The 26,291-nt window shown below is 45.1% G+C and overlaps 1 protein-coding gene across 1 annotated transcript in view; it reads right to left on the bottom strand.

Moving 5' to 3' along the window:
- NPHP3 (nephrocystin 3) overlaps positions 1-26,291 on the bottom strand; it is a 342,323-nt gene that overhangs the window by 227,315 nt on the left and 88,717 nt on the right. Inside the window, exons 13-15 of the mRNA XM_085630683.1 lie at positions 21,404-21,547; positions 19,492-19,589; positions 14,562-14,664 (exon numbers count right to left, since the gene is read on the bottom strand). Coding sequence (XP_085486809.1) covers positions 14,562-14,664; positions 19,492-19,589; positions 21,404-21,547 — 345 coding nt within the window. The remainder of the gene's footprint in view (positions 1-14,561; positions 14,665-19,491; positions 19,590-21,403; positions 21,548-26,291) is intronic.

Here is a 26,291-nt window from a genome sequence, read left to right as displayed (position 1 = left end):
CGCTAAAGTGATACCTCGAGAAGAGAGAGAGATCCAACAAGCTTTCAATCCTAAACGTCAAAAATTATTGATGGAACAACCAGGTCTTAAGTTGGCGTCTGAAACTGAGAAGTTCAGGTTCACTTCTGAGGGAGGGAGGTAGCGAGTTCCATAATCTGCTTGCGATCACCTGGAAGGAACGTCCTCCCTTCCTTACTAGAAGAAATTTTGGCACCGCTAACAGGTGTTGGGTCGAAGATCTTAGCGTCCTACCCGGACAGTAGGAGGTGATTCTCTTTCTGAGATACAGGGCCCCGCTGTCATGCAAGGCCTTGAAAGCTAGTACCAGCGCCTTGAAGTTAATTCTGTTTTTCACTTGTAACCATTGTAGAGTTTTTAGGTGACTTGCCAGATGGGTCCAAGGCCCGACCATCAATAAAGCCCTAGCCGCCACGTTTTGCACCAACTGGTGGCGATTTACTAAGTATTTCGGAATACCCATGTACAGGACATTCGCATAGTCCAGTCTAGAGATAATCAAAGCTTGAACTACCATCTGCCTGTGCGGCAGAGGCAGAAGTGAGAGAAAATGTCTCAACATGTTTAGGAGCCGGAAGCCCGTGTCAGTCACAGATTTAACCTGCGACTTCATAGAAAAATCCGAGTCTAATAAGACTCAGAGATTTTTCACAGTGGTGACAGGGCTAGGTGGAGACGGTTGGTCCTGGGGCCATCAGTTCTTCCATTCATCACCCGGTGTATGTCCGAAGAAGATAATTTCGGTTTTAGCAGAATTACAAGAAAGTCGATTCTGGTGAAACCAGTCAAAGATGTTGGACAGACATTGATTAATTTTGCTTTCATTAAAAGGTTCATCCTTTCCATATGTGAACAGGAGTTGTGAATCGTCTGCGTAGGTTATAATCTTAGCGCCAAATTTTTCAGGGAGTGTAGCCAGAAGAGCCATATAGATATTAAAGAGTGTCGGGCTCAGCACTGAGCCCTGAGGCACTCCAACATTCAGTTGGGGAATATCCGCTGAAAACGGAGGGGACCAGACAGATTGTTTACGATCGTTCAGAAAGGAGACAAACCAGCTGTGAACCGTGCCCCCAAGACCACATTCCGTAAGTCTCTGAAGGAGACGGTCGTGGGGCACGGTATCAAAAGCAGCCGAGAGATCGAGCAGTATTAAAACTGCTTTTCCTCCTCTATCAAGGGTGTCTTTAATGCTTTCTGTAATTTCTAGTAAGACAGTTTTGGTGCTATAATTGGCTCTAAAACCCGATTGACTGGAATGGAGGGCATTAGTAGCTTCTATATAGTTGGTAATGACAGCGTTCTCATATTTTTCTAGTGCCTTAGCAAAAAAAGGGAGCAGTGTTATGGGCCTATAGTTGCCAACAACGGCTGGGTCAGCAGAGGGTTTCTTTAGAAAAAGGAGGATTTTACCCTGTTTCCATCTTACTGGAACTTTGCCAGTGACTAAGGAGAGATTCATAACTTGGTTGGCAGCGGGATTTAAAACCTCGGCGACAGATGCTACTATTTTAGCTGGGCAAGGATCTGAAGGCGACCCGGATTTGAGCGCACTCAAAATGGTAAGTGAAGTATCCAAAGAGATAGGAGGAAACTCCACAAGAGCGTCCGCCCTAAAAAAATCTATAGAGTCTGAAACGACATCCAAATTTGGACATATGGATACATCAAAAGAATCCTGAATGGACTTAATCTTGTCATAAAAGAACTTTGCAATGCAAACAGTTCATTCTTGAGTGGGGGGAATAGACCCTGGGTAGCATTAGGAGAGACAACATCTTTCATTATCTTAAATAGTTCCTTGCTACAGTTACTGGCAGAGTCAATTTTTTTGGCCAGAAAGTTTTTTTTCTCATTACGGACCTTCGCATAATGTGTAAGTGCCTGTTTGTAATTGAGTTTGCTCAGAGGGTCATAGTTTTTTCTCCATGAGCGCTCAAGGCATTTGCAAGCCCTTTTGCTCTTCTTCAGCGCCTCGGAAAACCAAGGAGCCGAGGGATTTCCCCGAGCGACCCTATGAACCTTAGGGGGGGCAAGGTGTAATGTCCATTTGTGAAGCCAGCTTTCTAACGCAGATGCTGCATCCTCTAAAGGCCCTTCCACAGGGATCGGATGATGACTTATTATTTCTGCTAGGGAGTCAGGAGTAATAGCCTTAAAAGATCTGACCTCCTTCTTTTGTTTGGTGCTCTGAGACCAAGACTTGTAACGCTCTGTTTAACCAAAAGGTGAGCAGGAAATGGTCAGACCAAGCAATCGGTCGAGGGTTTTCTAAATCAATGTTATGTGTGGAAAAGATCTGATCTAAGATATGGCCTTTGTCATGAGTTTGAGTAAACACATGCGGAGCCATACTAAAAATATTTAGAGATTCACATAGCTTCTTGACCTCAGAATCTTCTTTTTGGTCAAAATGCAAGTTAAAATCACCTAAGACCATGCAATGATTATATCTAGTGGCAATGGATGCTGTAGCCTGGCCGATAGACTCTAAAAAACGTCCCGCCGGCCCCGGCGGTCTGTATATGACCATTCCTGCGACAGACTGGTGGGCAGAGATAGAGAGATAAAACCCTAATCCCTCTGCTCCTTCAAGATCGTTCACAGGAATACCTGAACACCGAAGGGAGTTCATGTAAATATTAGCTACCCCCCCGCCTCTATTTCCGATTCTGTCTTTCCTAATAGTTTTGTAGTCAGGGGGTATAGCGTTCGCAAGATTGGGATTAGATCCTTCGTGGGGCCATGTTTCGGTAATAAATAAGAGATCCGGCTTGGCCTCCACGAGAAGGTCATATAAATGCAGTTCATGCTTCTTCATGGATCTAGCGTTAATAAGAAGTTATATTACTCAATGGGGGATGTGTCCTGGGAGGATAGTTATTCCCTTCATCAGTCATTTCTTGAACTTCTATTGGAGCTGCCTCCCAGTTACAGATGTTACAAAACAACTTATCAGATGCCATAGCTAGATTCATGGGAGGACAGCGAGATGCTAGATTTCCTATCATAGTAAGGCAATCGTTACTGTATTTCAACCCAATAACACTCTCACCTTCATTGATTCTTGAAGGAGATGCAGCATTCCCTGCGCCGGACGCCATCGGGACGCTAACGGGCGCAGACGGGCTTGCCTTAGGCACGCCAGCTGCGCGCGCCCGCTGCGTGCGTCCGCTGCACGTGTCCGCTGCGTCCTTTTTTAAGGCCTCCAGAGCATCTAGACCGCTAACTGGAGGAAAAATGGCGGCACACTGGATTCAAAAAGCACCAACCCCCCCCCCCCGTTTCAATTCCCACAATGTCCAATAAAAATTTCAATTATTACAACAGTTTTCAAAATAAATGAGCAGCAGCAATAACTATGTCAATTTTAAAAACGAAGTGCAAATGAGCAAAAAGCAAAGAGGCAGCGTGGAGGAAGAGAGAGGCACAGTCAGCTCGCTCTCATCAAGGATCACACCAGAAAGTCATGGAGAACAGAACAGCCAAAGAAGCCGTCTCTCCGGACTTGGCTGTCCAGGCAATAATGCTTAGTAAAAGTGTGCAGCGTGACCCACGTAGCTGCCTGACAGATGTCTTGCAGGGGGACACCACGTCCCAATGCAGTAGTAGCTGCTGTCGCCCTGGTAGAATGAGCTCACAAACCCACCGGAGGTTCCTGTTTAGCCAGAGAATAGCAGCCTTTTATACACAAGACGACCCAGCAGGAGATAGTCCTCTTGTGTACAGCCCGGCCTTTCTTGGCGCCTATGTAGCCAACAAAGAGCTGGTCATCCACCCAGAACTGTTGTGTGCGATTGAGGTAAAATGAGAGCGCATATTTTCGGTCCAGACGGTGGAGCCTCTCTTTCTCTCTGAAGGATGCGGAGGCGGAAAGGAAGTGGGCAAGGTGATAGTTTGCCCGATGTGAAAGGCTGTAACAACCTTTGGCAAGAAGGAAGGATGAGTGCGAAGCACAACCTTGTCCGGATCAACAGACAGAAAAGGAGGTTAACAGGAAAGAGCCTGGAGCTCACTCAATCGCCTAGCGGAGGTGATGGTAACCAGGAAAGCAGCCTTCAAAGTCAATAAACAAATGGGACAATTGTGCAGCGGCTCAAAGGGAGCGCACATCAAATAGGTAAGAACCTGATTCAAGTCCCACTGTGGCATCACAAAAGGAATAGGAGGGAAAAGGTGCCTTTGAGAAGGAATGTGCTACTTACCAGTATGCATCTGTTCTTGGCATGTAGAGCTGCAGATCTACACACTTTTGCATAGATCGCCATCTGGTGTTGGGCCCGGATGTTTGCAGTTTGTTTTTCCTCTTGGAAAGTCTTTGGAAGTCATGAGGTCGGTGACTCCTCCCTTGCATGATAACAGGGCAATCCTCATGAAGATCTCAGGCTGCCCAAAGCACACGCACACAGCGTCGCTTAGACTCACTTGGACTCCAGGTGCACACGATCACAGGACAATCCTCACGAAGGGCTCAGGCTGCACGAAGCACACGCACACAGCGTCGCTTAGACTCACTTGGACTCCAGGTGCCCATGATCACAGGGCAATTCTTACGAGGGTATCAGGCTGCAAAAAGCACACACACAAGGCATCGCTGAGACACACCTGGAAACTTTTGTGTTCCTGAGTTTCCACAACAGGGAGCCAGCTCTCCTCGGGCCCTTGGGGACAAGTTACTTCAGGACACAGCACACAAAGTCCTTTCAAGCAGGAGGACACAGCAAAATCCCTTTAGCCTCTCCTTGGTTAAAGCAGCAAACTGCGAAGCCATCCCCAGAACACACAGCGAGGGTCAGTCCTTTCCTTCAGTCTCTTCAGCTGTTTCTTCCTTAGCAGAGGTTCCTCTTGACCACAAAGTAGTTTCAATCCTTTTCAGTCTTGATTAATCCAACAATCCAACGTTCACGGGCTTCAGCTCTCATAGTTATACCCCTCAATGTCTTTGAAGTCTGTGTTCAGGGGGGCACTGACCCCTGTCCAAACCAGTTCTGGGTGTCTCCCTGCCAGTGACACCTTCTTCCTTTGATAGTGGGGCTCGGGATCCTTAATCACTCAGCAGGAGATGGAGCCATTGTTTTATGGCAGCAACCCAGGCCTCTTCACCTCCAGGGGCTACTCCTCCCCCTACACTCCAGCTGCAGGTCAGCCTGTTGCTGTCTCACCTCCTCCCCGGGGTCAAGACATTCCCCAGATCATATCACTTACAGATCCAGACAGTCAATCCACAACCAGGCAGAGCCTCACAGAAATGTTAGAGCACAAAAACGCAGCCACTTCTAAAAGAGTGGTTTCTAAACACACAATGCAAAAACCACCTTCACAAAAAGATGTGTTATTGAATTGTGTGTTTAAGCACACAGAACTTCACCCCTCCATCTTAAGCCATGGCAAGATAGGCTGGAAACATATTACACAGCCTCCCCATTCTGTCCTATGGGCAAGATGGCCTTGCAAGAGTGAAAAACGAGATGGAGAGTATTTCACGGTCAGGACACGTCCTACCTTTCACATATACTGCACCCTGCCCAGGGGGTTACCTTGGGCCTACCATAGGGGTGTCTGATGTGCATAAAAAGGGAAGTGTAAGGCCTGGCAAGTGGGTGCACTTGTCAGGACAACAAGGCAGTTTAACAAACTGCGCACAGGCACTGCAGTGGCAGGCCTGAGATCTCTTTTCAGGGCTACTTATGTGGGCGGCACAATTAGTGCTTCAGGCTCACTAGTAGCATTTGTATTATCTGACCTGGTAATAGTGCACTTTACTAGGGACTTTACTAGTACGACAAACATGCCAATCATGGACAACCAATTACCATTACACTTTACACAGGGAGCATATGCACTTTAGCCAGTGCTTAATTTGTAAAAGGATAAGTGCCGGGGCTCTCGTCGGGAGGCCACTGAAGCTTGCACCTCACATAACCCATGCCAGCCCTGCCAATGACAGTACATACACAGCTACTAACCTGCACACTCCTACAAGTGTGACAAGTCAGACTATTACAGGCCCCCAAAGTCAGAAGAATGGCTTGGGAGGCAGATATTAGTCATTATTAATGCAAATTGAATAAATAACCCTCTGTTGTTGTGTTCATACGTAAATTTTCAGGACAGCGCCACCATGTGGCAGACTGTCATAGCCCCGGTGCTGACAATAAGGTGCCGGTGCTGAACACCGGAAAGCACCGGCTCAAATTAAGCACTGACTTTAGCACTGATCAGCAGTAGTAAAGTGCCCAGAGTCCTAAAACCAACAAAACAGGTCAGAAACAATTCAGGAGGAAGGCAAAAAGTTCAGGGGTGACCCTGCAAAAAGTCCAACAGACGTGCTTGAGATCGACTAAATGGAATGCCATGAAGGCAGTAATTTGGGGACACTGTTTAGCGGGGTTGGGTGTACACTACAGGCTGAACTCCTTCGGGGGAAGACGAGTTAGCGCGAGTTCAACAGAGGATGTCAGCAGGGAGGGGGGCAGCTGGAGGAGTTGCAGGCTCAATCGAAGGTCGGCAAGGCACGGGACAAGCTAGAGAAGTATTCTCTGAAATCCTATCAACAATTGCTGCACAGTGAGAGGGGATGTCAGCAGGGAGGCGGGGCAGCTGAAGGAGTTGCAGGCTCAATCAAAGGGCGTTGAGGAACGGGACAAGCTAGAGAAGTATTCTCTGAAATCCTATCGACAACTGCTGCACAGGGAGAGAGATAGCTCTGGTCGACTGTTAGCATGGATACTTCAGCGAGAGGCTACCCGCATTCCTATCCTGCATCTTCGAATACCTCAGGGCCGGGACGTTTATATGCAGGGTGACATCTTGGAGATGTTTAGGTCTCACCTACAACAGGTATCTCAGAAGCCGTTCTCCACCGACCCAGAACCTGTTGATGCCTTCTTGGCCTCCCTGGCATGTCCTCACTTGGGGGAGGCGGCAGCGCAAGACTTAGACGCCGGCCTCACCCTGGAAGAGATTCATGCGGCTCTAGGGCAGTTGCCCTGTGGTAAGGTACTGGGTAGTGATGGCCTCCAGGTCGAGTTCTATCAGGCCATTGCCACTGTCCTTACCCGTCACTTGCTGGAGGTCTTCCTGGAGGTGGGCTGCCTGTAGGTGCTTCCGTCATTCATGTGAGAGGGTTGCATTTCCCCAATTCTGAAACCCAGATTGGATCCAGTGGCTTACCGACCGCCCATCATGATGAATACGGACACAAATGTCCTATGTAAAGCTCTTGTTCTCCTCTTACGCCTGGTGATCACACAGCTCGTACATGATGACCAATGCGGTTTTATACCCGGGCGCAGCAACACTATGAATCCGCGGCGACTCATGCATGTCATGCATGAAGTGGATGCCCGAGATGAGGAGTTGGCGGTGGTTTCCACAGATATTGCTAAAGCGTTCAAAACTGCAAGATGGCCTTTCAACAGTGAAAAACGAAATGGTGAGTATTTCACTGTCAAGGTATGGTACACACCTCAGTACATGTCCTACCTTTCACATACCTTGGACCTACCATAGGGTGTCTGATGTGCATAGAAAGGGAAGGGTAAGGCCTGGCAAGTGGGTGCACTTCTCAGGACAACATGGCAGTTTAACAAACTACGCGCAGGCACTGCAGTGGCAGACCTGAGTTCTCTCTTTAAGGCTACTTGTGTGGGTGGCCCAATTAGTGCTGCAGGCTCACTAGTAGCATTTGCATTACCAGCCCTGGGGGACTTTACTAGTAAGGCACACAAACCAATCATGGACAACCACTTACCATAACACTTTACACAGGGAGCACTTGCACTTTGACACTGATCAGCAGTGGCAAAGTGCCCAAAGCATCTAAGCCAGCAAAACAAAATCCATCACAGCATCAAAAACAAGCATTTACAATGCAATGGTCTCGCCTTTTGCGTAAGTTGGAGCTATTGGTATTGTAAATGACAAACTTTTTTATTTATGCGTTGGTTTTGAAAACAGATAAATAAATGGCATAGTCATTTACAATGCCAATAGCTTTAGCTCTCGCAAAGGCGAGACCTATTGCATCTATACACACACACACACACACACACACACACACCGAGCCCCACACACACAATCCTTTGGTGAATATGTAGTGTTGGAAGGAGTCCACAGGGGGCACAGCGGTGGGGAAACGAGTGGGACAGAGGGCAAAAGGGGCACAAAAGGGAAAAAACGAGTGGCGCAGAAGGGCACAGAAAAACGAGAGGAACAGAGGGCAGAAGGGCACAAAAAAACAAGTGGAACAGAGGGCACAAACAACGAGAGGAGCAGAGGGCAGAAAGGCACAAAAAAAAGAGGGAAACGAGTGGAACAGAGGACAGAAAGGCACAAAAAAGAGTGGAAAACGAGTGGCACAAAGGGCAGAAAGGCACAAAAACGAGTGGCACAGAGGGCAGAAGGGCACAAAAGACGAGAGGAGCAGAGGGCAGAAAGGCACAAAAAAACGAGTGGAACAGAGGCAGAAGGGCACAAAAACGAGAGGGGCAGAAAGGAACAAAAAAAGAGGGGAAACGAGTGGAACAGAGGACAGAAAGGCACAAAAAAGAGGGAAACACGAGGGGCACAGAGGGCAGAAAGGCACAAAAACGAGTGGCACAGAGGGCAGAAGGGCACAAAAACGAGAGGAGCAGAAGGCAGAAAGGAACAAAAAAAGAGGGAAAACGAGTGGAACAGAGGACAGCAATGCACAAAAAAAGAGAAAAACGAGTGGCATAGAGGGCAGAAAGGCACAAAAACGAGTGGCACAGAGGTCAGAAGGGCACAAAAACGAGAGGAGCAGAGGGCAGAAAGGAACAAAAAAGAGGGAAAACGAGTGGAACAGAGGACAGAAATGCACAAAAAAAAGAGAGAAAAACCAGTGGCACAGAGGGCAGAAAGGCACAAAAACGAGTGGCGCAGAAGGGCACAAAAGAGCCACACACCGACCCACACACACACAATCCTTGGGTGAATATGTAGTGTTGGAAGGGGTCCACAGCGGCGGGGAAACCAGTGGGACAGAGGGCAAAAGGGACACAAAAGGGAAAAAAAACGAGGGGCACAAAAAAACGAGAGGAACAGAGGGCAGAAAGGCACAAAACACGAGGGAAAAACTAGTGGCCAGAGGGCAGAAGGGCGCAAAAAAACGAGTGGAACAGAGGGCAGAAAAAACGAGAGGAGCAGAGGGCAGAAAGGCACAAAACAAGACGGAAACGAGTGGAACAGAGGACAGAAAGGCACAAAAAAAGAGAGAAAAACGAGTGGAACAGAGGGCAGAAAGGCACAAATAACCTGCCTCGGTGAAGAATCTAGCTGGGCGTGCGGGGGATGGTCCTCTCGTTCTCCGGCTGAAGCGCCAGTTACAGGACATGCAGTCACCCAGTCTGTCTGTGATTGGCTGCCCATGTAGCAGGCGGCTAGTGATTGGCCCACGCCTGCTGCCGGGGTCTTGCAATTGGACTATAAAGTCACACGTGACCAGGGGGAGTCACGCGCTTTCCGGGAACCCGCCAGGTAGGACATAAACAAAACAAACCCAAGGAAAGAAGCATGGAGGGTCCGGGGCAGCGGAAGCAGCAGCGGAGGGGGTGAAGAGCATCACCGGAGAAGGGCAGACCAACAGCAAGTTAGTGCAAGGGGGAAGAAACAGAAAATGATATTTTGGGAGGGTGGGAAGGGTGGGAGGAGTGTCGGCAGCGGCGGGGTTTGTGCGCGCGCATGTGTCTGCGCAAGCGCGTCCACAGACCCCGACCCCAATCGCTGCGCGTGCCTTGGTCTGTCTCCCTTGAGAGGCATCTCGGCGACAATAGGTCTCGAGAGCGAGACCTAATAAAGGGGATAGAGGCAAAAAGTCAGAGGTAATCACAACACGAAATGCCAGGTCTAACACCATCGGAGGAGTCTTCTGCCTCGACGATGAGTGTCTCTGCGCTGACGTCGACGGAGAACTGTACCTCGACGTTGAACACCTGTGAGCCGAAGACTGGTGTCTCGACGTCGATCTTCTCTGGGATGACCCAACGGAGTCCTCTGCTTCAACGCCGGAGACCGCGATTTATGCCTCGACGTCGATCTATGTACAGATCTTGACGGAGACTTGTGCCTCAACGTCGAACGCTCAAGAATGTGCGGAGATGGAGTGTCCTGTCTTGACGTCGAACGTTTGGCCAACGCCGACGGAGAACTGTTCCTCGACGTTGACCGTCGCTTGGTTGATGCCAACGGAGGGTCTTTTACCTGACTCGACGTTGAAGCCGCCGTCTTCGGTCTTGGAGTTGAATGATGCGAGTGTACTGCAGAAGACTTCGACGACATCTGCTTCTTCGCTGGCAGTAGGTTCGACGTCGATCCCGACGCCGAAGGTGACCAGATCGGTATCTTGCTCCTCGACGTCGATTGTGGTCTCTTTTCCTTGTGCCTCACAGGAGACCTACCTCTTTCAGAGAGTCCATATAACCAAATTCTCTCTCTATCCTTGAGAGTTCTTCTGGAGAATTCTTTACAATGTGGACAGTTCTCTGGAGAGCGAGAGTCATGGAGGCAGAGGATACACACAGAATGTGTGTCAGTCTTGGCCTTCTTCTTGCCACAGGAGGGGCAAGGGTCAAAACGTGAAGGCAATCTGACAGAAATAAAAACCCTTTCTGCCAAAAAACTGGGTACACTTCACTCCAAAGACAAAAAGATGTCGCGTGAAAAGTAGAAAACCTTAAAAGGTTTAGGTAATTTTGACAAAAAAAAGTCAAAAAGGACAGGGCTGTGGAATCCAGGGTCCTGACTGAAGGAGCCAGAAAGAACAACTGACCTAACTGTCACCTCTGAGACAAGATGGGAAGCTAGGGTTCATGTCTGCCTTAAAGGCAAGGTGCCAGTTTTTGTACAATTGCTTTCATTTTCTATGCTATTGGCTTACAATGCAGCCTGTAGGCTAACAATGCCTGCTCTTTTTGCAGTTTTCAGGAGTTGTACTCATTAAAAGGAGTTCAAGTAATACTTGCCCCACTGTGGTTCATATATTCATTATGTGTTTGCACACGTATTTACTATATTATTGCATTGTTTAGCCTCCTATATGGGGGGGTATATATATATATATATATATATATATATATATATATATATATATATATATTCTGCTCTAAAGGTTGTCCACCTGCACACATCGTCTCCGTTCAAGCCTCTGAAGAGAAGCATATGGAGCTTCGAAACGCGTCAGGCAAATCCATTACGGAGCGGCTTCAACATGGGGATCCTCGTCCCTGCCTATCATAAATAAAGCTGCTGATCGAGTGCTACTCACCAGGTGGACAACCTTTGGAGCAGAATGCAATACGCGGCCGTTCTGCCGCGGAATGTGCACCACCCCGTAATGTTATGGGGGCCACCCGACATGGTAACTATCATGTCGGCAATGTGGGCCAGCAGCGGCAAACAGGATTGAGGACGAGTCCACTTGCAGGGTCCATACAGGACAACATTTGTGTGCTATCCGGATCATATGTCCCACAATGCACAGTGTCATTCGAGCTTCCCATTGGTGGATGTGCAATATGAAAATGGCGAAGTGGGTTCAGCGTTTGCACACACCGTCTCCGCTCAAGCCTCTGAAGAGAAGCATATGGAGCTTCGAAACGCGTCAGGAAATTCCATTACCGTGCGGCTTCTACAAGCGGATCCTCGTCCCTGCCTATCATAAATAAAGCTGCTGATCGAGTGCTACTCACCAGGTGGATGACCTTTGGAGCAGAATATATAATTATATATATGTATATATAAAACACACTGTTAAGTCTTATGATCGGGCAATATATTAGTAATCGCTAAGTTCCCATAAAAGATACTAGTACCCATGTGAGAAGGAAGTAGCTTAATAGCTTAAGGAAAGTGTTTATCTATCCAAGTGCCGGGAGTTCGAATCCCGGCAATGCCAGGGGTCGTAATGTATATATTTAAAAAGCATTTATTTTCCCCTTTTTCTGTTTGAAGATTAGGCACAAGAAGGATTAATTAACTCGTAGGAATTTCGAAATTATAGAACATAGACATCCTGGATACTCGCAACAACGTGAGAAGGTGGTAGCTCAATAGCTTAAGGAAAGTGCACGTTTATCCAAGTGCCGGGAGTTCGAATCCTGGCTGTGCCAGGGTTTAAAATTATTATAATTTTTTTTTTTTTTGCGTTCGAACATGTGCAGATGATTAAACAATCTAGAGGGTATTTAAGGGTAGGAAAGCAAAGTGCTCAGTACGCGGTAGGATTCAGAAGGAGAAGGACGGGAAGGCTTCCAGCCTGAATGGAGGAGTGCAGGGTGCGGATATAATGTATCCACTATGGGGAGACTGATACTATTTAAGGATAGAGGATCCTAATGATATATTCTCTAACTTGATTAACTGTAACTTTCTTAGGGTGTGACCGCCATGAAAAGTGTGGTGGTGAGGAAACAAAGAGGGCCCTACAGTGACCCCTTGTGCCTTTGCGCCATGGGGTGTATGCAGGGGAGCTCATGTTAAACCCCCCTGTGTGCATGCACCCCAGTACCTGCAAGGCATGGACTGCAGCACTGATTTCGACATTCCCATGGAGGTGCCTATTTTATAGGCACCACCATGAGAATGCCAAAGAACCACCCGGCAGACAGGAGAAAACTCCTAATTTGGCGGGCACTTCTACGACAGGTTTGGTGGTGCGGGAGTGGGGCAAACCTGCTCCCACACCACCAAATTCGTAATGAGGCCCTAAGTGGACTTTCTCCAACTTATGAGGTTGACTTTGATTCTGATATGGAGTGCTTTGTTGCTACAGAACCTCGGACTTTAGGTGTTTAAGCAACATGTTCAGCAGTTGCAATGATGAGTGTTTGAGAAGTATTTAATTGTTAATTGCAATAGTCCCCTAAACCCTGACATGTATGTTTATTTCATGCTACATAAAACAAAGGCCTGGTTGTGTGCCAACTTAATTATTGTTTGTACAGTTAAAATGGATGCAGTGCATTATAAAAATACAGAGGCAAGAAAGGAGAATAACTTTGTTTGTAGATAATAAACGTATGATTACATTTCTACGTTTTCTTAATTCACACTAAAAAAACTGAAGAAAAATGTCCATTTTCTGGTGCACCAATGTTTGGACTGGAGCAGTTGACATATGGCTACAAGAGTAGATGGCTCTGTATGTTCAATCTCCAGAGGAAGAAGAAAGAAAAGCAGCAGTGAGCTTCTGTGTATATTTTTAAAAAGCAAATATCCTGTGAAAAATATGTTGTTTAATGTTACAGGAGCCGAGCATAAGCCGACCCATCTTAGATCCACAGAGCACTACCCTTAAGCAAGATCTAGCAGAAACAAGTGAAAAAGGCATGGTGGGACACATGGAGTGAGTGCTGGAGAGGATGTTGAATTACAAAGTTCAAACTTTAGGCCTTTAAGGTACAAGAAGGTACACTGGAGGCATGGCAAGACTTGGCATATTAGGTAGAACTCCATATTTATTTTTTGCAAATGTTACCTGTAAATATCCATATTTATTTTAGGTTTTGTGAAAAAAATGAAGCTGAAATGTGTATATTTCTGCATTTATTTAACCAGTTAATGTGCACTTGTGCCCCAAATGCCTGACAGATTTCAATGACATATAGACTCAGGTGGTAAAATATGCACTTGTAAAAAAATATGTACATTTTAGTATCAAGGATGTGAAAATCTACTGCTGTTTAAGGCTCTTTACTAAAACCCCAAACATATTTTTAATCCCCTTGCCTGTCAATATGCACATCTATTGGCCTGGCAGTCCTGATTGACTGCATTCAGAATCACTCAAAAACAACCCGATTTCCGTTTTTATCCATATTTAAAAATAAATACAGAGAGGAAAATAATTGGTTTTCTGTCTGTATTTATCACTAAAAATCAGTAAAAACGGAAAACAGGGAGCCTTAGTTATAACACAGGTAGACTGATAGGACAGGGAATGATAAAATATGGATGTGGCTTACTTCTCCTTTGCCCTCATTTTCATAATTATTGCTGAGATGTTTATAATACTTTCAAACATTTCATACACACGGCCTGCAAATGAACAGTGCATGATAAATAATCAAATAGTTGAAAATAACAATGATTGTGTGTGTGTGTGAACTGATTTTAAGGTCTGGGGCAGAGCTTTCCATAAGCCACACTACCCCTTAACACTCCCCCTTACCAGAGCATAGCTCAATAGGAGAGGAGTGAGAGGCCTACTGCTTCTGCTTTTCTCCAAATATACATTCCAGTAGATGCTGTCCTTAATGTTTATAATCACAGTCAATGAAGTATTTGCCACCTATTGATGGCACAGCAAGTGTTGGATATCATTGCACACGTTTCATGTTAATTAGCACTAAGAGCAATCCTTTCCTTTGGAGATGGCCAGCACTGGCTAACAAAGATAACAACCCCGGTCTACTTCTGAGAACTTAAACTACTATGAACTCCAACAACCAGAATGGACATTAGAGAACTGTGCTCTCTGTCAAATGATAGCTGGAAGTTCTTGACAGCTTAGGAACAAACCATACCTGCTCTACAGTCAGTTTGACATCAGATGCGCTGCAGGCTGTACTTATTAAAGCTTTCACATCCTTTGAATTTAGTGGATCAAGGTGAAGAGTCGGCCACAACCTTCAACAACAAAAAAGAAATGCACATTAAGTGACAGATTCTGTATGTGACCTTGCCTACTCCACTGTCTGGCGATTACCCAAAGAAAGGTAACACCATTCTGATACTTTGCTGCAGGTAATGTCACTGCTGACTAAACCTTCAATACACTGAAGATACAAAAGAGAAGGGTGATTTTATGTTGTAAATAACGAGAGATTTTCTAACAATAAACACAATCAGTGTTGTGATTAATAACAAATACAATGCGAGAGGTCTTTGCTCTTTTTTTATCTTGTGCTTCTTTTATTCATTCTCTGTCAAAGAACATGAACATTTCTGCACAGCCAACACGTTTCGCCCACAATTCGGGCTTCTTCAGGGCGTAGTAGGACTGGCTAGTTCTTGCAAATGACAGATTTCTTTTAAATCGGACAACACACCAACTCTACGGGTCTGTCATGGCGGTACTGGGCCTCAGATGCGAGGTACGACACAGATGCTTTTAAATGTTGGACAAATAATTAGAGCGGTTATACACAACATGTGCGATTAATTAAGATTTTGACCAGACCAATGTGGATCATGGAGAAGATGCCTGTCATTGGCAAGAGCTAGCCAGTCCTACTACGAACTGAAGAAGTCCGAATTGTGGGCGAAACGCGTTGGCTGTGCAGAATTGTTCATGTTCTTTGACAAAGAATGAATAAAAGAAGCACAAGATAAAAAAAGAACAAAGACCTCTCGCACCGTATTTATGTTATTAATCACAACACTGATAGTGTTTATTGTTAGAAAATCTCTCGTTATTTGCCTCTCTTCTTTTGTATATATGTTGACTAATGAAAGGTCAAGGATGGTGGCTGGCCTTAAGAGGTGGGCATTTATCAGGGATTAAGTGATTGACCTGGTGATGTATTACGTGCAACACATGTAGTGGTGCGGCAGAGTGTCCCTTGCTGCCATTGCCTGTATAGTCTTTGATTTTCAGTTGTACTAACAGTTTTATTACAACTGCAAAAAACACCATTTCTTTTGATAAATCTAAAGGGCAGATGAATGTGCAATACATTTGGTAAAATTGGTCGCAATGCGTGCACTGACTTACTAAATACATAAGTTGCTGATAGACTTATGCACTAATAGGTCGGTTTACTAAATACGTAATCACACTGGGTCTTGATTCCACCTACAAATTAACAGTAATGAAGTAGGTTGCAAAATGCATTCCACTACGATTTGTTGTCATCACAGAGATGGTGGCATGCTGGAGTCAGAAGACAATCATGTCTCTGTGTTTGTTTTTAAATGCAGCTATCTTTTTAATTAATTTTTTTTACAGTGTAGCTCATTTTCTTTAAAGTGGCTGTGATTAAAAAAAGAAAAAAAAAGTTTTGAAATGTTTTTTTAAGAGCCTACTCCTAAAAAATGTTTTTGTCCATTCTGAAACGAGATCCCTGGGGATCCCTTCCCATTACAAGTGGGTTACCAGATTATGGTTGCAAAACATGAATACATACCATAAGTGTAGGAAACTGGAAGTTTGTAGCAATTGTCCCACCACATCTTTTTACCCCTTCTTAGCTGCTAGATGCTGATTTTAGACTCTGACATTGCACTGAGGCCTGCCAACTAGAGCCCAGTGCCACTGCTCCTTCCTTAAAACAAAGGAAAGTCTGATTATTCTACAATTGGCCAAGGACATTAGCACCCCTGTAAGTCCCTAGTAAATGGTACCTAAGGTGACAAGGATACTAAAGAGGGTCCCTAAGGGCTGGAGCATACCTTATGCCACCCTAAGGGACCCACAAACAAATTCCACACAGACTGCCATTGCAAACTGTGTGACATGGTACAAACCATGTATGAAAACATGACATGACACACTCCTGTGTGCCATGTCAATGACACTGCATGGGCTATTGTAAGTCACCCCTACAGCAGGCCTTGGAGTCCTAAGGCAGGGTGCATTATAGCACATGTGAGGACATATCAGCATGAGCAGACATGCCCCCATAATGTCTAGCTCCATTTCTGGATATTATCAGTGAGCAGGGAAGCCATATTAAGGTATGTACTGGGCACTCGTCAAAACGAGTTTCCTAGCTACATAATGGCTTCACTGAAACCTATAGTGTTTGGTATCAAACACCTTGTATTAACAAACCCACAATGGGTGTCAGTGATGGATGTATTGATACATGCACCCGGAGGGTACCTTAGAGGTACCCCTGAAACCTACTTATCCTCTAGTGTACGGACTGACTGGACCTGTCCTGTCAGTCACCACAGATGAGTTTCTGACCCCCTAGGAGGAAAGAGCCCCACCTCCAAACAAGATGGCCGGTCAATAAGCCATGTCAAGACAGGGAGCTTCAAAGAGTCCACCACCTTTGATAAGCGAGCCTGGCTTCTCCAGACCTGGAGGATACCACCCCCTACCCTGAGGACCATTTGGCACCAGGATAGGTGGGGAACTTAGATATGCGGAAGGCGTGTTACACTGCCAGGCTGGACATACCTCTAGGGTGGGCAGCCTGAAGTGAACACGAAGATAGAAATTCCACCACGTTGTCTGTGGTGGAATTAGGAACTCTGGGAGAGGATGCTGCCCACTCCCCAAAGGAAGTGGTCATCTAGTGGGTGTAGTGACCTCAGAGATAAGAAGAACATTGGCTACTACCCTTCACACTGCTAAATTTTGTATTTAGGGGACCCCATGATACCAGAAACTCTATTTTCAATGGACACAAAGAAGGAGTGAAAAAACAACAATTGATGGACAGAATGCAGAACAATGTCATACATTCACCCCAGTACAGAGATCTGGCCCTAAATCCACAGTTTTTTTCGCTCACCATGCCATTCCAGTTTCAACCCAGCCATATGCAAATCAGTCTTGACCCAGTGCCTCATGGGAACAGTCCAGCCCGAACTGCCAAGCCAGGTCCTCCCTTGACTGGAAACAAGCATCCTAAGACCGGTTTCGGGGTTTCACCCCTCTTCAGCCAGGATAGCTTGATTCCAGTGGCATGGAGAGCACGGGACTCACGTCTGAGCATACCCATCCCACTCGGGTGACAAATGCAAAAACAACAATTGATGGACGGAATGCAGAACAATGTCATACATGGACAAAGAAGATTGCTGACACGAGAACAGAGGAGGAATGACTGACTTAATGCCAACCCTACCAGCCTACCTGCTGCCCCCAACAATCGTGGAGAAATTGAGTTGTCCTGCTGCTGAGCAGACTCCAAGAAACCCAGAGGGCTAGCAGTGCTTCATAAATTGCCAAAGAACTCCCTTGGAGTAGAGGAGCTACTCTCTTGCAGCAGCAGGCCCCATAGGAAGCAAGGTTCGCTTCACCATCCTGCCGCTAACTAGGAGTACAGACGCTGCAGCCACATAGGAACAGGTCGCTCTGCTCCCACAGGTCAGATCTGTCCTATATGGAAGCGTGGTGACACCAGGACCAATCGGAGCAGCACTGTACCAATACCTAGGATACCGGAACCCTTGGAGCAACCAAGGCGTGTTGTGTTCAGCCCGGACACCAATACCGAGGAAGACCGACCTGTATGTCGCTGGACTTTAGGGACGGTGAGACACACTGAGAGCGGCCCAGCGGTCCTGTTTGCCACATTTCTGCAGAATCAAGACAAAGAGTGAGCCTCTGACCGCAGCCACCACAAAGTACCTCTGAACCAACGCTCCACCGCCAGAGTCCGAGGGAGGTGACGGTGCCACCAGGTCCTGTGACCCTCAAAGTCAGAGCCCAAACTAGGGTTTGCCTAGGCTGGACCCCAAGTTGTGCCTGCAGCCTCTTTTTGCAGACCTCCTCAAACCGTGTGGGTCTCTCGCAGTGCAACCAGACACCTAAATGCATCACTGCCGCGAGCTCCGCAGCCCAAGGAGAAGTGGACCAACAGTGTCACTACATGCTCGAGGATCTCAAGGACTGAGCTCCTCTGTGGGCTCACCTGGACTGCCTCCCTAGACCCAGCTTCCTGCCTCTTTCTGGCCGGACTTATCCCCAAAGCCTTAAACAGGGCATCTGACGTCAAAATGCACTGCTGGACCCAGCCACTGAAGTAGCGTCTGAGATGACCTGTTGGTGCTGCCTTGGACCCTGCCCTGTACTCGCCTTAAATCTGGTAGAAGAGTCCAGTAAGTCGCTGATAAGTGCCCAAATGCAATACATGTTTTTACCCCATGGTACAACATTAACGCTTCAGAAACTGCACTCTGTGAACTTCTAAAACCTGTAATATTACAAATCTCGAAAGTACTTACCTGATTCTGATGATCTTGGCATCTAAATTCATATACACATCTGTGTTATTTTTATAAATTGGTGTAGGATTTCTTTATTTAGTATGCGTCTCACTTACTGCCTTTGTGTGTGCAATAAATGCTTAGCACTACCCTCTGATAAGCAGAACTGCTGGCCAACACTACCACAAAAGACAGCATTTGGGTTATTATTTGTGTCTCTGTACGCCAATTGGGGTTTGCCTGGACTCTTTGCACAGTGTACCTTGTTTTAGTCCACTATATAAAGAGCCAGATTCCTACAATAAGGAATTGGCATTTGAAAGGGATACCCCAAACATGGTCTTTTCAAACAGTGATTATCTATGGTTTCCTAAACCTATTTAGCGATTCGATAAACTGTTACCGAATCGCTAAATGGGTATAAAAACACATTTACTGGTCGCAAACCCTGCGATTGACTGAATCCCAGGGTTTGCGATCAGAAATGTGGTTGTATATCTGGCCCTTAATTTCCTTGGCTGTAACCTCATCGAACAATGTAAGACAACAGAAGCACAATATGTATCTTACCGCCAGGCCTGTGGGCATGTTTCCACATTCACCGAGACAATCACCCTCACATTCACTGGCAGGGGATCGATGAGCCACTTCATGTGCTTCTCGGCTTGCTACATAAAATTAAAAAAAGAGCAATTCACTAGAACGCACTGAATGTACATACAGTTTTATTTGGTATCTAAAGCAACTGCCGCATTAGGGAATGCAATGGGGGTGACATAGGGGAGTCCCAGATTGCATTTTCCAAGAAGGGTGCAGATTATAGGGTCTCATTACCAGCTGTACCAATATTTATTAATTTACGATGGTCAAGGATGGAAAATGATGATAAAGTAATTCATGGAAATGTCCTCCCCTCTTCTGATTTGGTGCAATTTCAACAGTAAGCCTGTGTTTCTGCAATTCACTTTTCTATTTATCTTAGTCTGGAATAGCAGAAGCATTCTCCTTTATGCCTTCATTTTATTTAAGCCAAAGGTTGAGAACAAAATGCAAGGAAAGTAAGAACACCAATATCTTAGGCAATTCAAATCCAGCCAGAAGTGAGAGGTAATTCCTTTTCTGGCATTTTTCAGTCCCTCCCATTGATGTGACTGCCAGTTTGTACAGATGTCTCGCCCAGTGGCTTGGGCTTATAGCACCCCTGAACTTCAAGGACCTGCCTCTGTGTTCTAATCATCTGAAGGTGCATTGGTTGAGCAAGTGAGAGACTGAATATAGAGATCTAGCCATGATCTAACAGGGTGCCAGTGTTTTCTGGGTCTACTTTATAAAGTTGTGTCTTTGTCGTATTGGGAACATCTAGGCACCTTAATATGCAGGCTTTGCAGCCGCTGATATGCTGTTTGCTGACTCTGGGGTAGATACCTTGCAATAAGCCAAAGGCCCGGTCACCAGGGCTAGAGTTAGCTAAAGTAAGTAGATCGTTCGGAAGCCAGGAAGGATTTAGTTCAAGGATCACTAGCTAGTCTACCCATATGTGTTCTTGGTCAAACTGCATTATAATGATAATGAAAAATGCAGAATGAAGAAACATATGAAGTGTTTACATATGATTTGGTGCTGAGAGAGAACCAATAAGGAGGAAAAAGACATTTTACATTGCAATGCTAATCATAAAGAATGAAATAATAAAGGCAGTTCATAACAAGAAATGTAACCCCAATTTTAAACCAGAAATTTGCCCTTATCTACCAAATCCTCTCTAAAATCATAACCCAACCACCACACTAACCACAGCCCCAACCTTACACTAAACTAACCCTACTCTAAATCTAACTCTAGCCCTTTACACAACCACATGTATGATCAGAACCCTAAATCGAATACTAACCTTTCCTCCTAAACCTAATATTAACTCTCCTCAAAACACTAATCACAGTCATACAAATGAACTTCACCCAATCTCTAACTCAGTCCTCAAATTATATTTTACCATCCAACCGCACCCCACAAAAATTGAGATTATCATAATGAAAAAAAAGTTCAATGTATTTACTTCGTTATAATTCAAAATGAAATAGCTGATTTCTATATTCAATTTTTTTTTTTCCATAATGAATATACTCTAAATCATTTCTCAATTTTTACATAACGGTGGTTCAGGGATGCAAGCAATGCCTATTACATTTTGTTCCTTAATAGTAACAAAGACCTTGTCGTATCTCTCTGGGAATGAGCTTTCTTCTTGCTTTTTATGTTGCACTTTGCAATTGTCATCAAGGCCAGCAGTATCCATGGGAAAAATCAGGATCTGTGGCTGTGTGAAGAGTCAATAAAAAGCAACATTCCTCCTGATGTGTGCTCTCCATTACCAGGCACGAGGCTCAAGAGGGAATGTTCTCTTCAAAAGTTCAAGAATTAGCATTAACAGACCATGAAGAGAAATTTGATCCAACAATAAAAGCTGCTAATCCTAGAATACCTGTATTTGGTCTATGGAGTCAATTACAATGATGATGTTGCCCTGGTGACGAGCAGACAGTTTTTCCAGCCAGTGTGGAAATTCTTCCAAGAACTTTGTTGGGTCCAAAGATAAAGTTGACGCCGTCCACGAATGTTGCATCAACTGTAAACACACAACATAAATTGAGAAATGGAAAATACTTCTGTACTTTTTAAATTTGTTCTAGTTTATTTTCCTTTAAAATAAAATATATAAACATGATCCTATACATGTTCATAAACATCCTTTACTAACTACAAAATAAATCAATATGGCAGGAACTGCACAGAATTCATTATAGCTTTAATCCAAAAACTATGCCCTTTGGCACTAGGTGTGAAATAGTAAGCATAATTAATCATATTTAGATTTTTTTTTTTTTAAAGGATAAACACATTAATCTTATCTGGTCTGGGTAGAGAAACCCATTTAAAAACTAAATTTAGAGGTTCAATCCCTTAAAAGCCACCAGCATATATTCAAAATTGTGCACCGTGATTGTGGTATGCCCGATCTCTAGTCTTTAGAATAGTTACATGTTTCAAAGAATATCATATGCAGAAAGCTTGGCTCATCTAACACTTTGCTCATCTGCTTTTGGTCCCAAAACTACCACCATACGTGTTCATGTGGCCACTATAAAATCTGAAAATATGCATCTGAAGGAAGCTGGCTTTTTATGTAGTGTACCAAAAATGAGGTACACTATGTAAAAAGTCCAGACGACCCTTACTGGGTTACGGGGCTTAAATTAATGATACCAAATACTCTCTTTGTGATAGTGTGGGCAAACAGTTTAGGGTAGTGTTAAGCATTTGTTGAATAGACAGAGCCAATAAAAGAGACACACACTCAAGAAGAACCTTGAGAAAATTTAGAAAAATAACATTGCTTTTTATATAATTTTAGATAACAAGATTATCTGAATCAGGTAAGTACTTTAGAAGTTATAACATTTTACAATAAAAACAGTAGAAAATAACTGCTGTCAGATTTGACTTACGGGATTGTCCTTCTGGACTTAAGGCAAGTGGGGTCCAAGTTCCAAGAAAGCACCAGGAGATCAAACTTACCTGCCCTGGGGTGTCCAGGTGCAGAGGTGTTTTCAGAGGTGGTAGCCTTGAACACTACACGCTAAAGTCAAAGGGGAAAAGTACCTGTATGAAAAGGCTGCAAGGTGGGACTGGAGGATCAATCTGGCAGAATCCTAAGCGGGGGGACCTCGGCTCTTGAGGGTTGAGACCCATCGGTTTACAGGAACCTGGCTGGGGAGCTCGGGTGCATAGGTGTTTTGCCCGGTGGGTTTGTGAGTTAGAGACTCTCACGGTTCTTGGTCTTCATGCAGAAGAGGGAAAAGAAACACAGCAGGGCCACTCTAGGTGTGGAGATGGCCTATATCTGAATCCCTCGACGTGCAGGTAAGTTCTGACTGCGGTGGTGTTCCGACTGAAAGCAAACAAGCCTTGGTGTTTACAACTGGCTCTGGTGCCTCGGGTATTGGTGCAGGGCGGCTCCTGGGGGTCCTGGCGTCTCCAAACTTGTCAAGGGGGTGGATCTGAACTCCGGGAACACAAAGACCTCTTGCTGGGGTGCTGCGCTCTCGGTGGGCCAGGAAGTCGATAGAACGATGTACCAGCCAGCAGCAGTCGGTGCCTGCTGGTGCAGGGGAGTGAGTCCTCCACTCCAAGGGAGATGTTCCTGGGTCGAGGAAGTGCTGGGCAGACCTCCAAGGGTTTAGTTAATTCCACCAAAAACAAGGTTGTGCTTCATCCTTCTATCGTGGAGCACTCCAGGTAGCCCACCTCAGGGGTGTGACTAGCCTGGTGGTGCAACACGCCTACTTGCATAGCTAATTTCCTGCGTCTGGTGCCAAATGGCCATTGGGCATGGGGTGGCATATCCCAGGTCTGGGAGAAGCCGGAGTCGATTATCAAAGGCAGCAGCAGCTTTGAAGACCCTGGCCTTGACATGCTAAATCACTAGCCATCCTGCTAGAGGAGGTGTGAACATCCTTCTCAGGAGAGGACATGGTTTCTTTCCTCAGACAGCACAGGCTCTCATCTGCAGGGGGTCAGAAACGACTCTGTGGTGGCAGGCTGGTCCATACCAGTCAGCCAGCACACTAGATAGTTGTAGGTTTTTGAGGTGCCCTCTGGATGCATGTCATAATAAATCTTGTATTGGCAACAATACAGATTTATTAAGTTAAGGTGTTTGATACCAAACAACATAGTTTCAGTAAAGCCATCATGTAGCTGGGTAACCAGTGCCCAGTAAATAGCTCATATTGTGGAAGCCTTTGGTGTGGCTATCGTCACGTACGCTGACGATACCCAACTAATAATTAAACTTACCCACAATCAGGTAGAAGATGCCAATAACTTCTCAAACTGCATGCGATCTGTGGCAGGATGGATGAACCACAACTGCCTACGCCTTAATGGCGATAAAACAGAACTGTTAGTGGTCGGAAAATCCCCCTCTGCCTGGTCGCCGGCCTGGTGGCCTACAGAATTAGGTGCGATCCCCCTCCCGGCGGACTCCGTTAGAAATCTTGGTATATGGTTGGATGCGGAGCTTTCTTTTAGGCAGCAGGTCAGCAAAATCACAGGAAAATGTTTTGGAATTTTAAAAACACTTCGTAAAGTTCTCAACCTCCTCCCCATCAGTGCCAGGAAAACATTGATTCATGCCCTAGTCACTCCACATTTGGACTACGGCAATGCCCTACTCCTAGGACTAAGTAGAAAAGGCATACACCAATTGCAGTGCGTCCAAAATGCCGCCGCACGCCTGGTACTTAACCTTCCACGCAGGGCATCCGGAACAATGGCATTACATAAACTCCATTGGCTCCCTATTGAGGAACGCATCAAGTTCAAAGCACTTTGTTTTGCCCATCGCATTGCCCAGGGTAAAGGTCCTGGTTACCTGCGAAACCTTCTCACGATCCATCGCCCCACCCGTAACCTCCGATCTACTGGAGCGATGCTATTTCAGCTTCCTCGCGTTCGCAGGGTCAGGATGGGAGGTAGCTCCTTTCGCTTTCTAGTGAGCAAGCACTGGAACAATCTCCCTCTTGACTTGCGCATGGAGCCTTCCAAAATTAGATTCAGACTTAAATTAAAAACTTACCTTTTCCCTAAGTAATTTTTGTTCCTTGTAGCCTTAGATCTTCCGCTCCGGACCTCGGCCTTTTTCAGGGAGCTATTAGCATTTCTTAGCGCGGGGACACACCGTCTTGAGTGTAACCAAGCGCTCTAAAAGTGGCTTTATTATTATTATTATTAAGATGGCTTTCATGTTCATTTGTACCGTCTAGTAATTGAACTAGACAGCACATGGGCATATCTGCTCTTGTAGATATGTCCTCACATGTAATATAATTAGACTATCCGGTTTTCGGTTTAAACGTAAAATAACTGATAAAACCCCACCTAAAGGGAAATAGCCCTCACCAGTGTAAACATTTAAACACTGAAAAAAACACCTGCATAACCAGAAGCTAAACGCAATTCAAAGAAAGGAAAAGGAGAGTGAAAGGGTCATTTTTCTTTCTTCCTGAAGGGGCCAATACAATGTAACTTTGTTATACAAGGTAACAACAAGAAAGATGGGGCTAACATTCTGCTTGAGTTTTTTGTTTAGGGATGTCGCAAAAATATTGTTTCTTCTTCCATTGCTTTTTTCAGTTCTGTGGTCTTTGGTCTAAGGATGCAGGGTTTAGAAGCAGGTTTTAGGTCTTGTTTAATTATTGCATAAACTGTAGAGAATTAGAAAATATCAAAATCATATTAGATATTTTGGCTAAGTTTGATTCTTTCATGTAAAATGGCTAGTTTCATAAGTGGTTTCATTCTTTCCCAATATGTACCGTCACATTTAGCCACAGAATATGGGTAAAACCTCTTGACACATCAGCCCCCTTTTCTAGCGAGTCGATATTGATAGTAGGTGAACTGCCAAACACCCCAGGCTTTAAACATTCAATGCAAGGTGCAGTGATAGGTATATGTGAAAAGAGTGCGGTCACCAAGCATCTGGGATAGTGGTGCAAATATGACACCAGACCTTTTGAAAACATGGATCGCAGTGTCACTTGGAATGCTGCAGCAAAATGTTCTAACCAAGTTCAACAAAGATTGGAGTGATATTGTTTGTATTTGCAGTGATTCAGCTACGTATATAAAAAAGTTGTGTGATGACCTGTCAAAATCAATACCTGTGCTGAAGTGCTTCCCTGTAAGCAATCCTTGCCACTTGCTAGATGGTATGCTGAAAGCGTCTTTACAGTCTTCAGAGTGTATGAAGATTGCTATTGACTTTGTAGTCCATTCTGGTGCACTGTTTAGTTATGCTTGGGAACTAAAACGCAAATTTTTCTCATTTTGTGATTTGTGTGGCATCAAAGAAAGAGTCATTCCAACTTTGTCATTTAGCTGGTGGTTCTCAGGCCTAGAGGCCGTGAATGCTATATTATCCATGCGGCAACAGTCTACAGAATTTTTGCTGAGTGATGACACCAAAAGCAATAGATGTGAGGATCTTTGGTCGCATATTGATAGTGATGTGAAAAAAGTACACTCTACTGCATTGTTATATTTTTACAGGAAAACATGACTGCTGTAGTGGACATATTTTAAAAAAACCTCTGAAAATACCCCTTTCTACCAAGTGTTCAGCATAATTGGTGTAGATGTGAAACATCTCCTTCAGAGTAGGCTGGGCGACACTTCTGGTGACTTTGGCATTGCAACATGTTCCATGTTAGAGTGCTTGCTACTTGGTAAGAAAAGGAAATGTTGAGGAGTAATTCAGGAAATTTTATTTTACAATGTATGAGAAATAGCTTACAATGATGCATAGA

Source organism: Triturus cristatus, chromosome 10, assembly GCF_964204655.1.
Source record: "Triturus cristatus chromosome 10, aTriCri1.1, whole genome shotgun sequence".
NCBI lineage: Eukaryota > Metazoa > Chordata > Amphibia > Caudata > Salamandridae > Triturus > Triturus cristatus.
The sequence above is the reverse complement of the archived record's forward strand: the minus strand, read 5'-3'. Positions and strand labels throughout refer to the sequence as shown.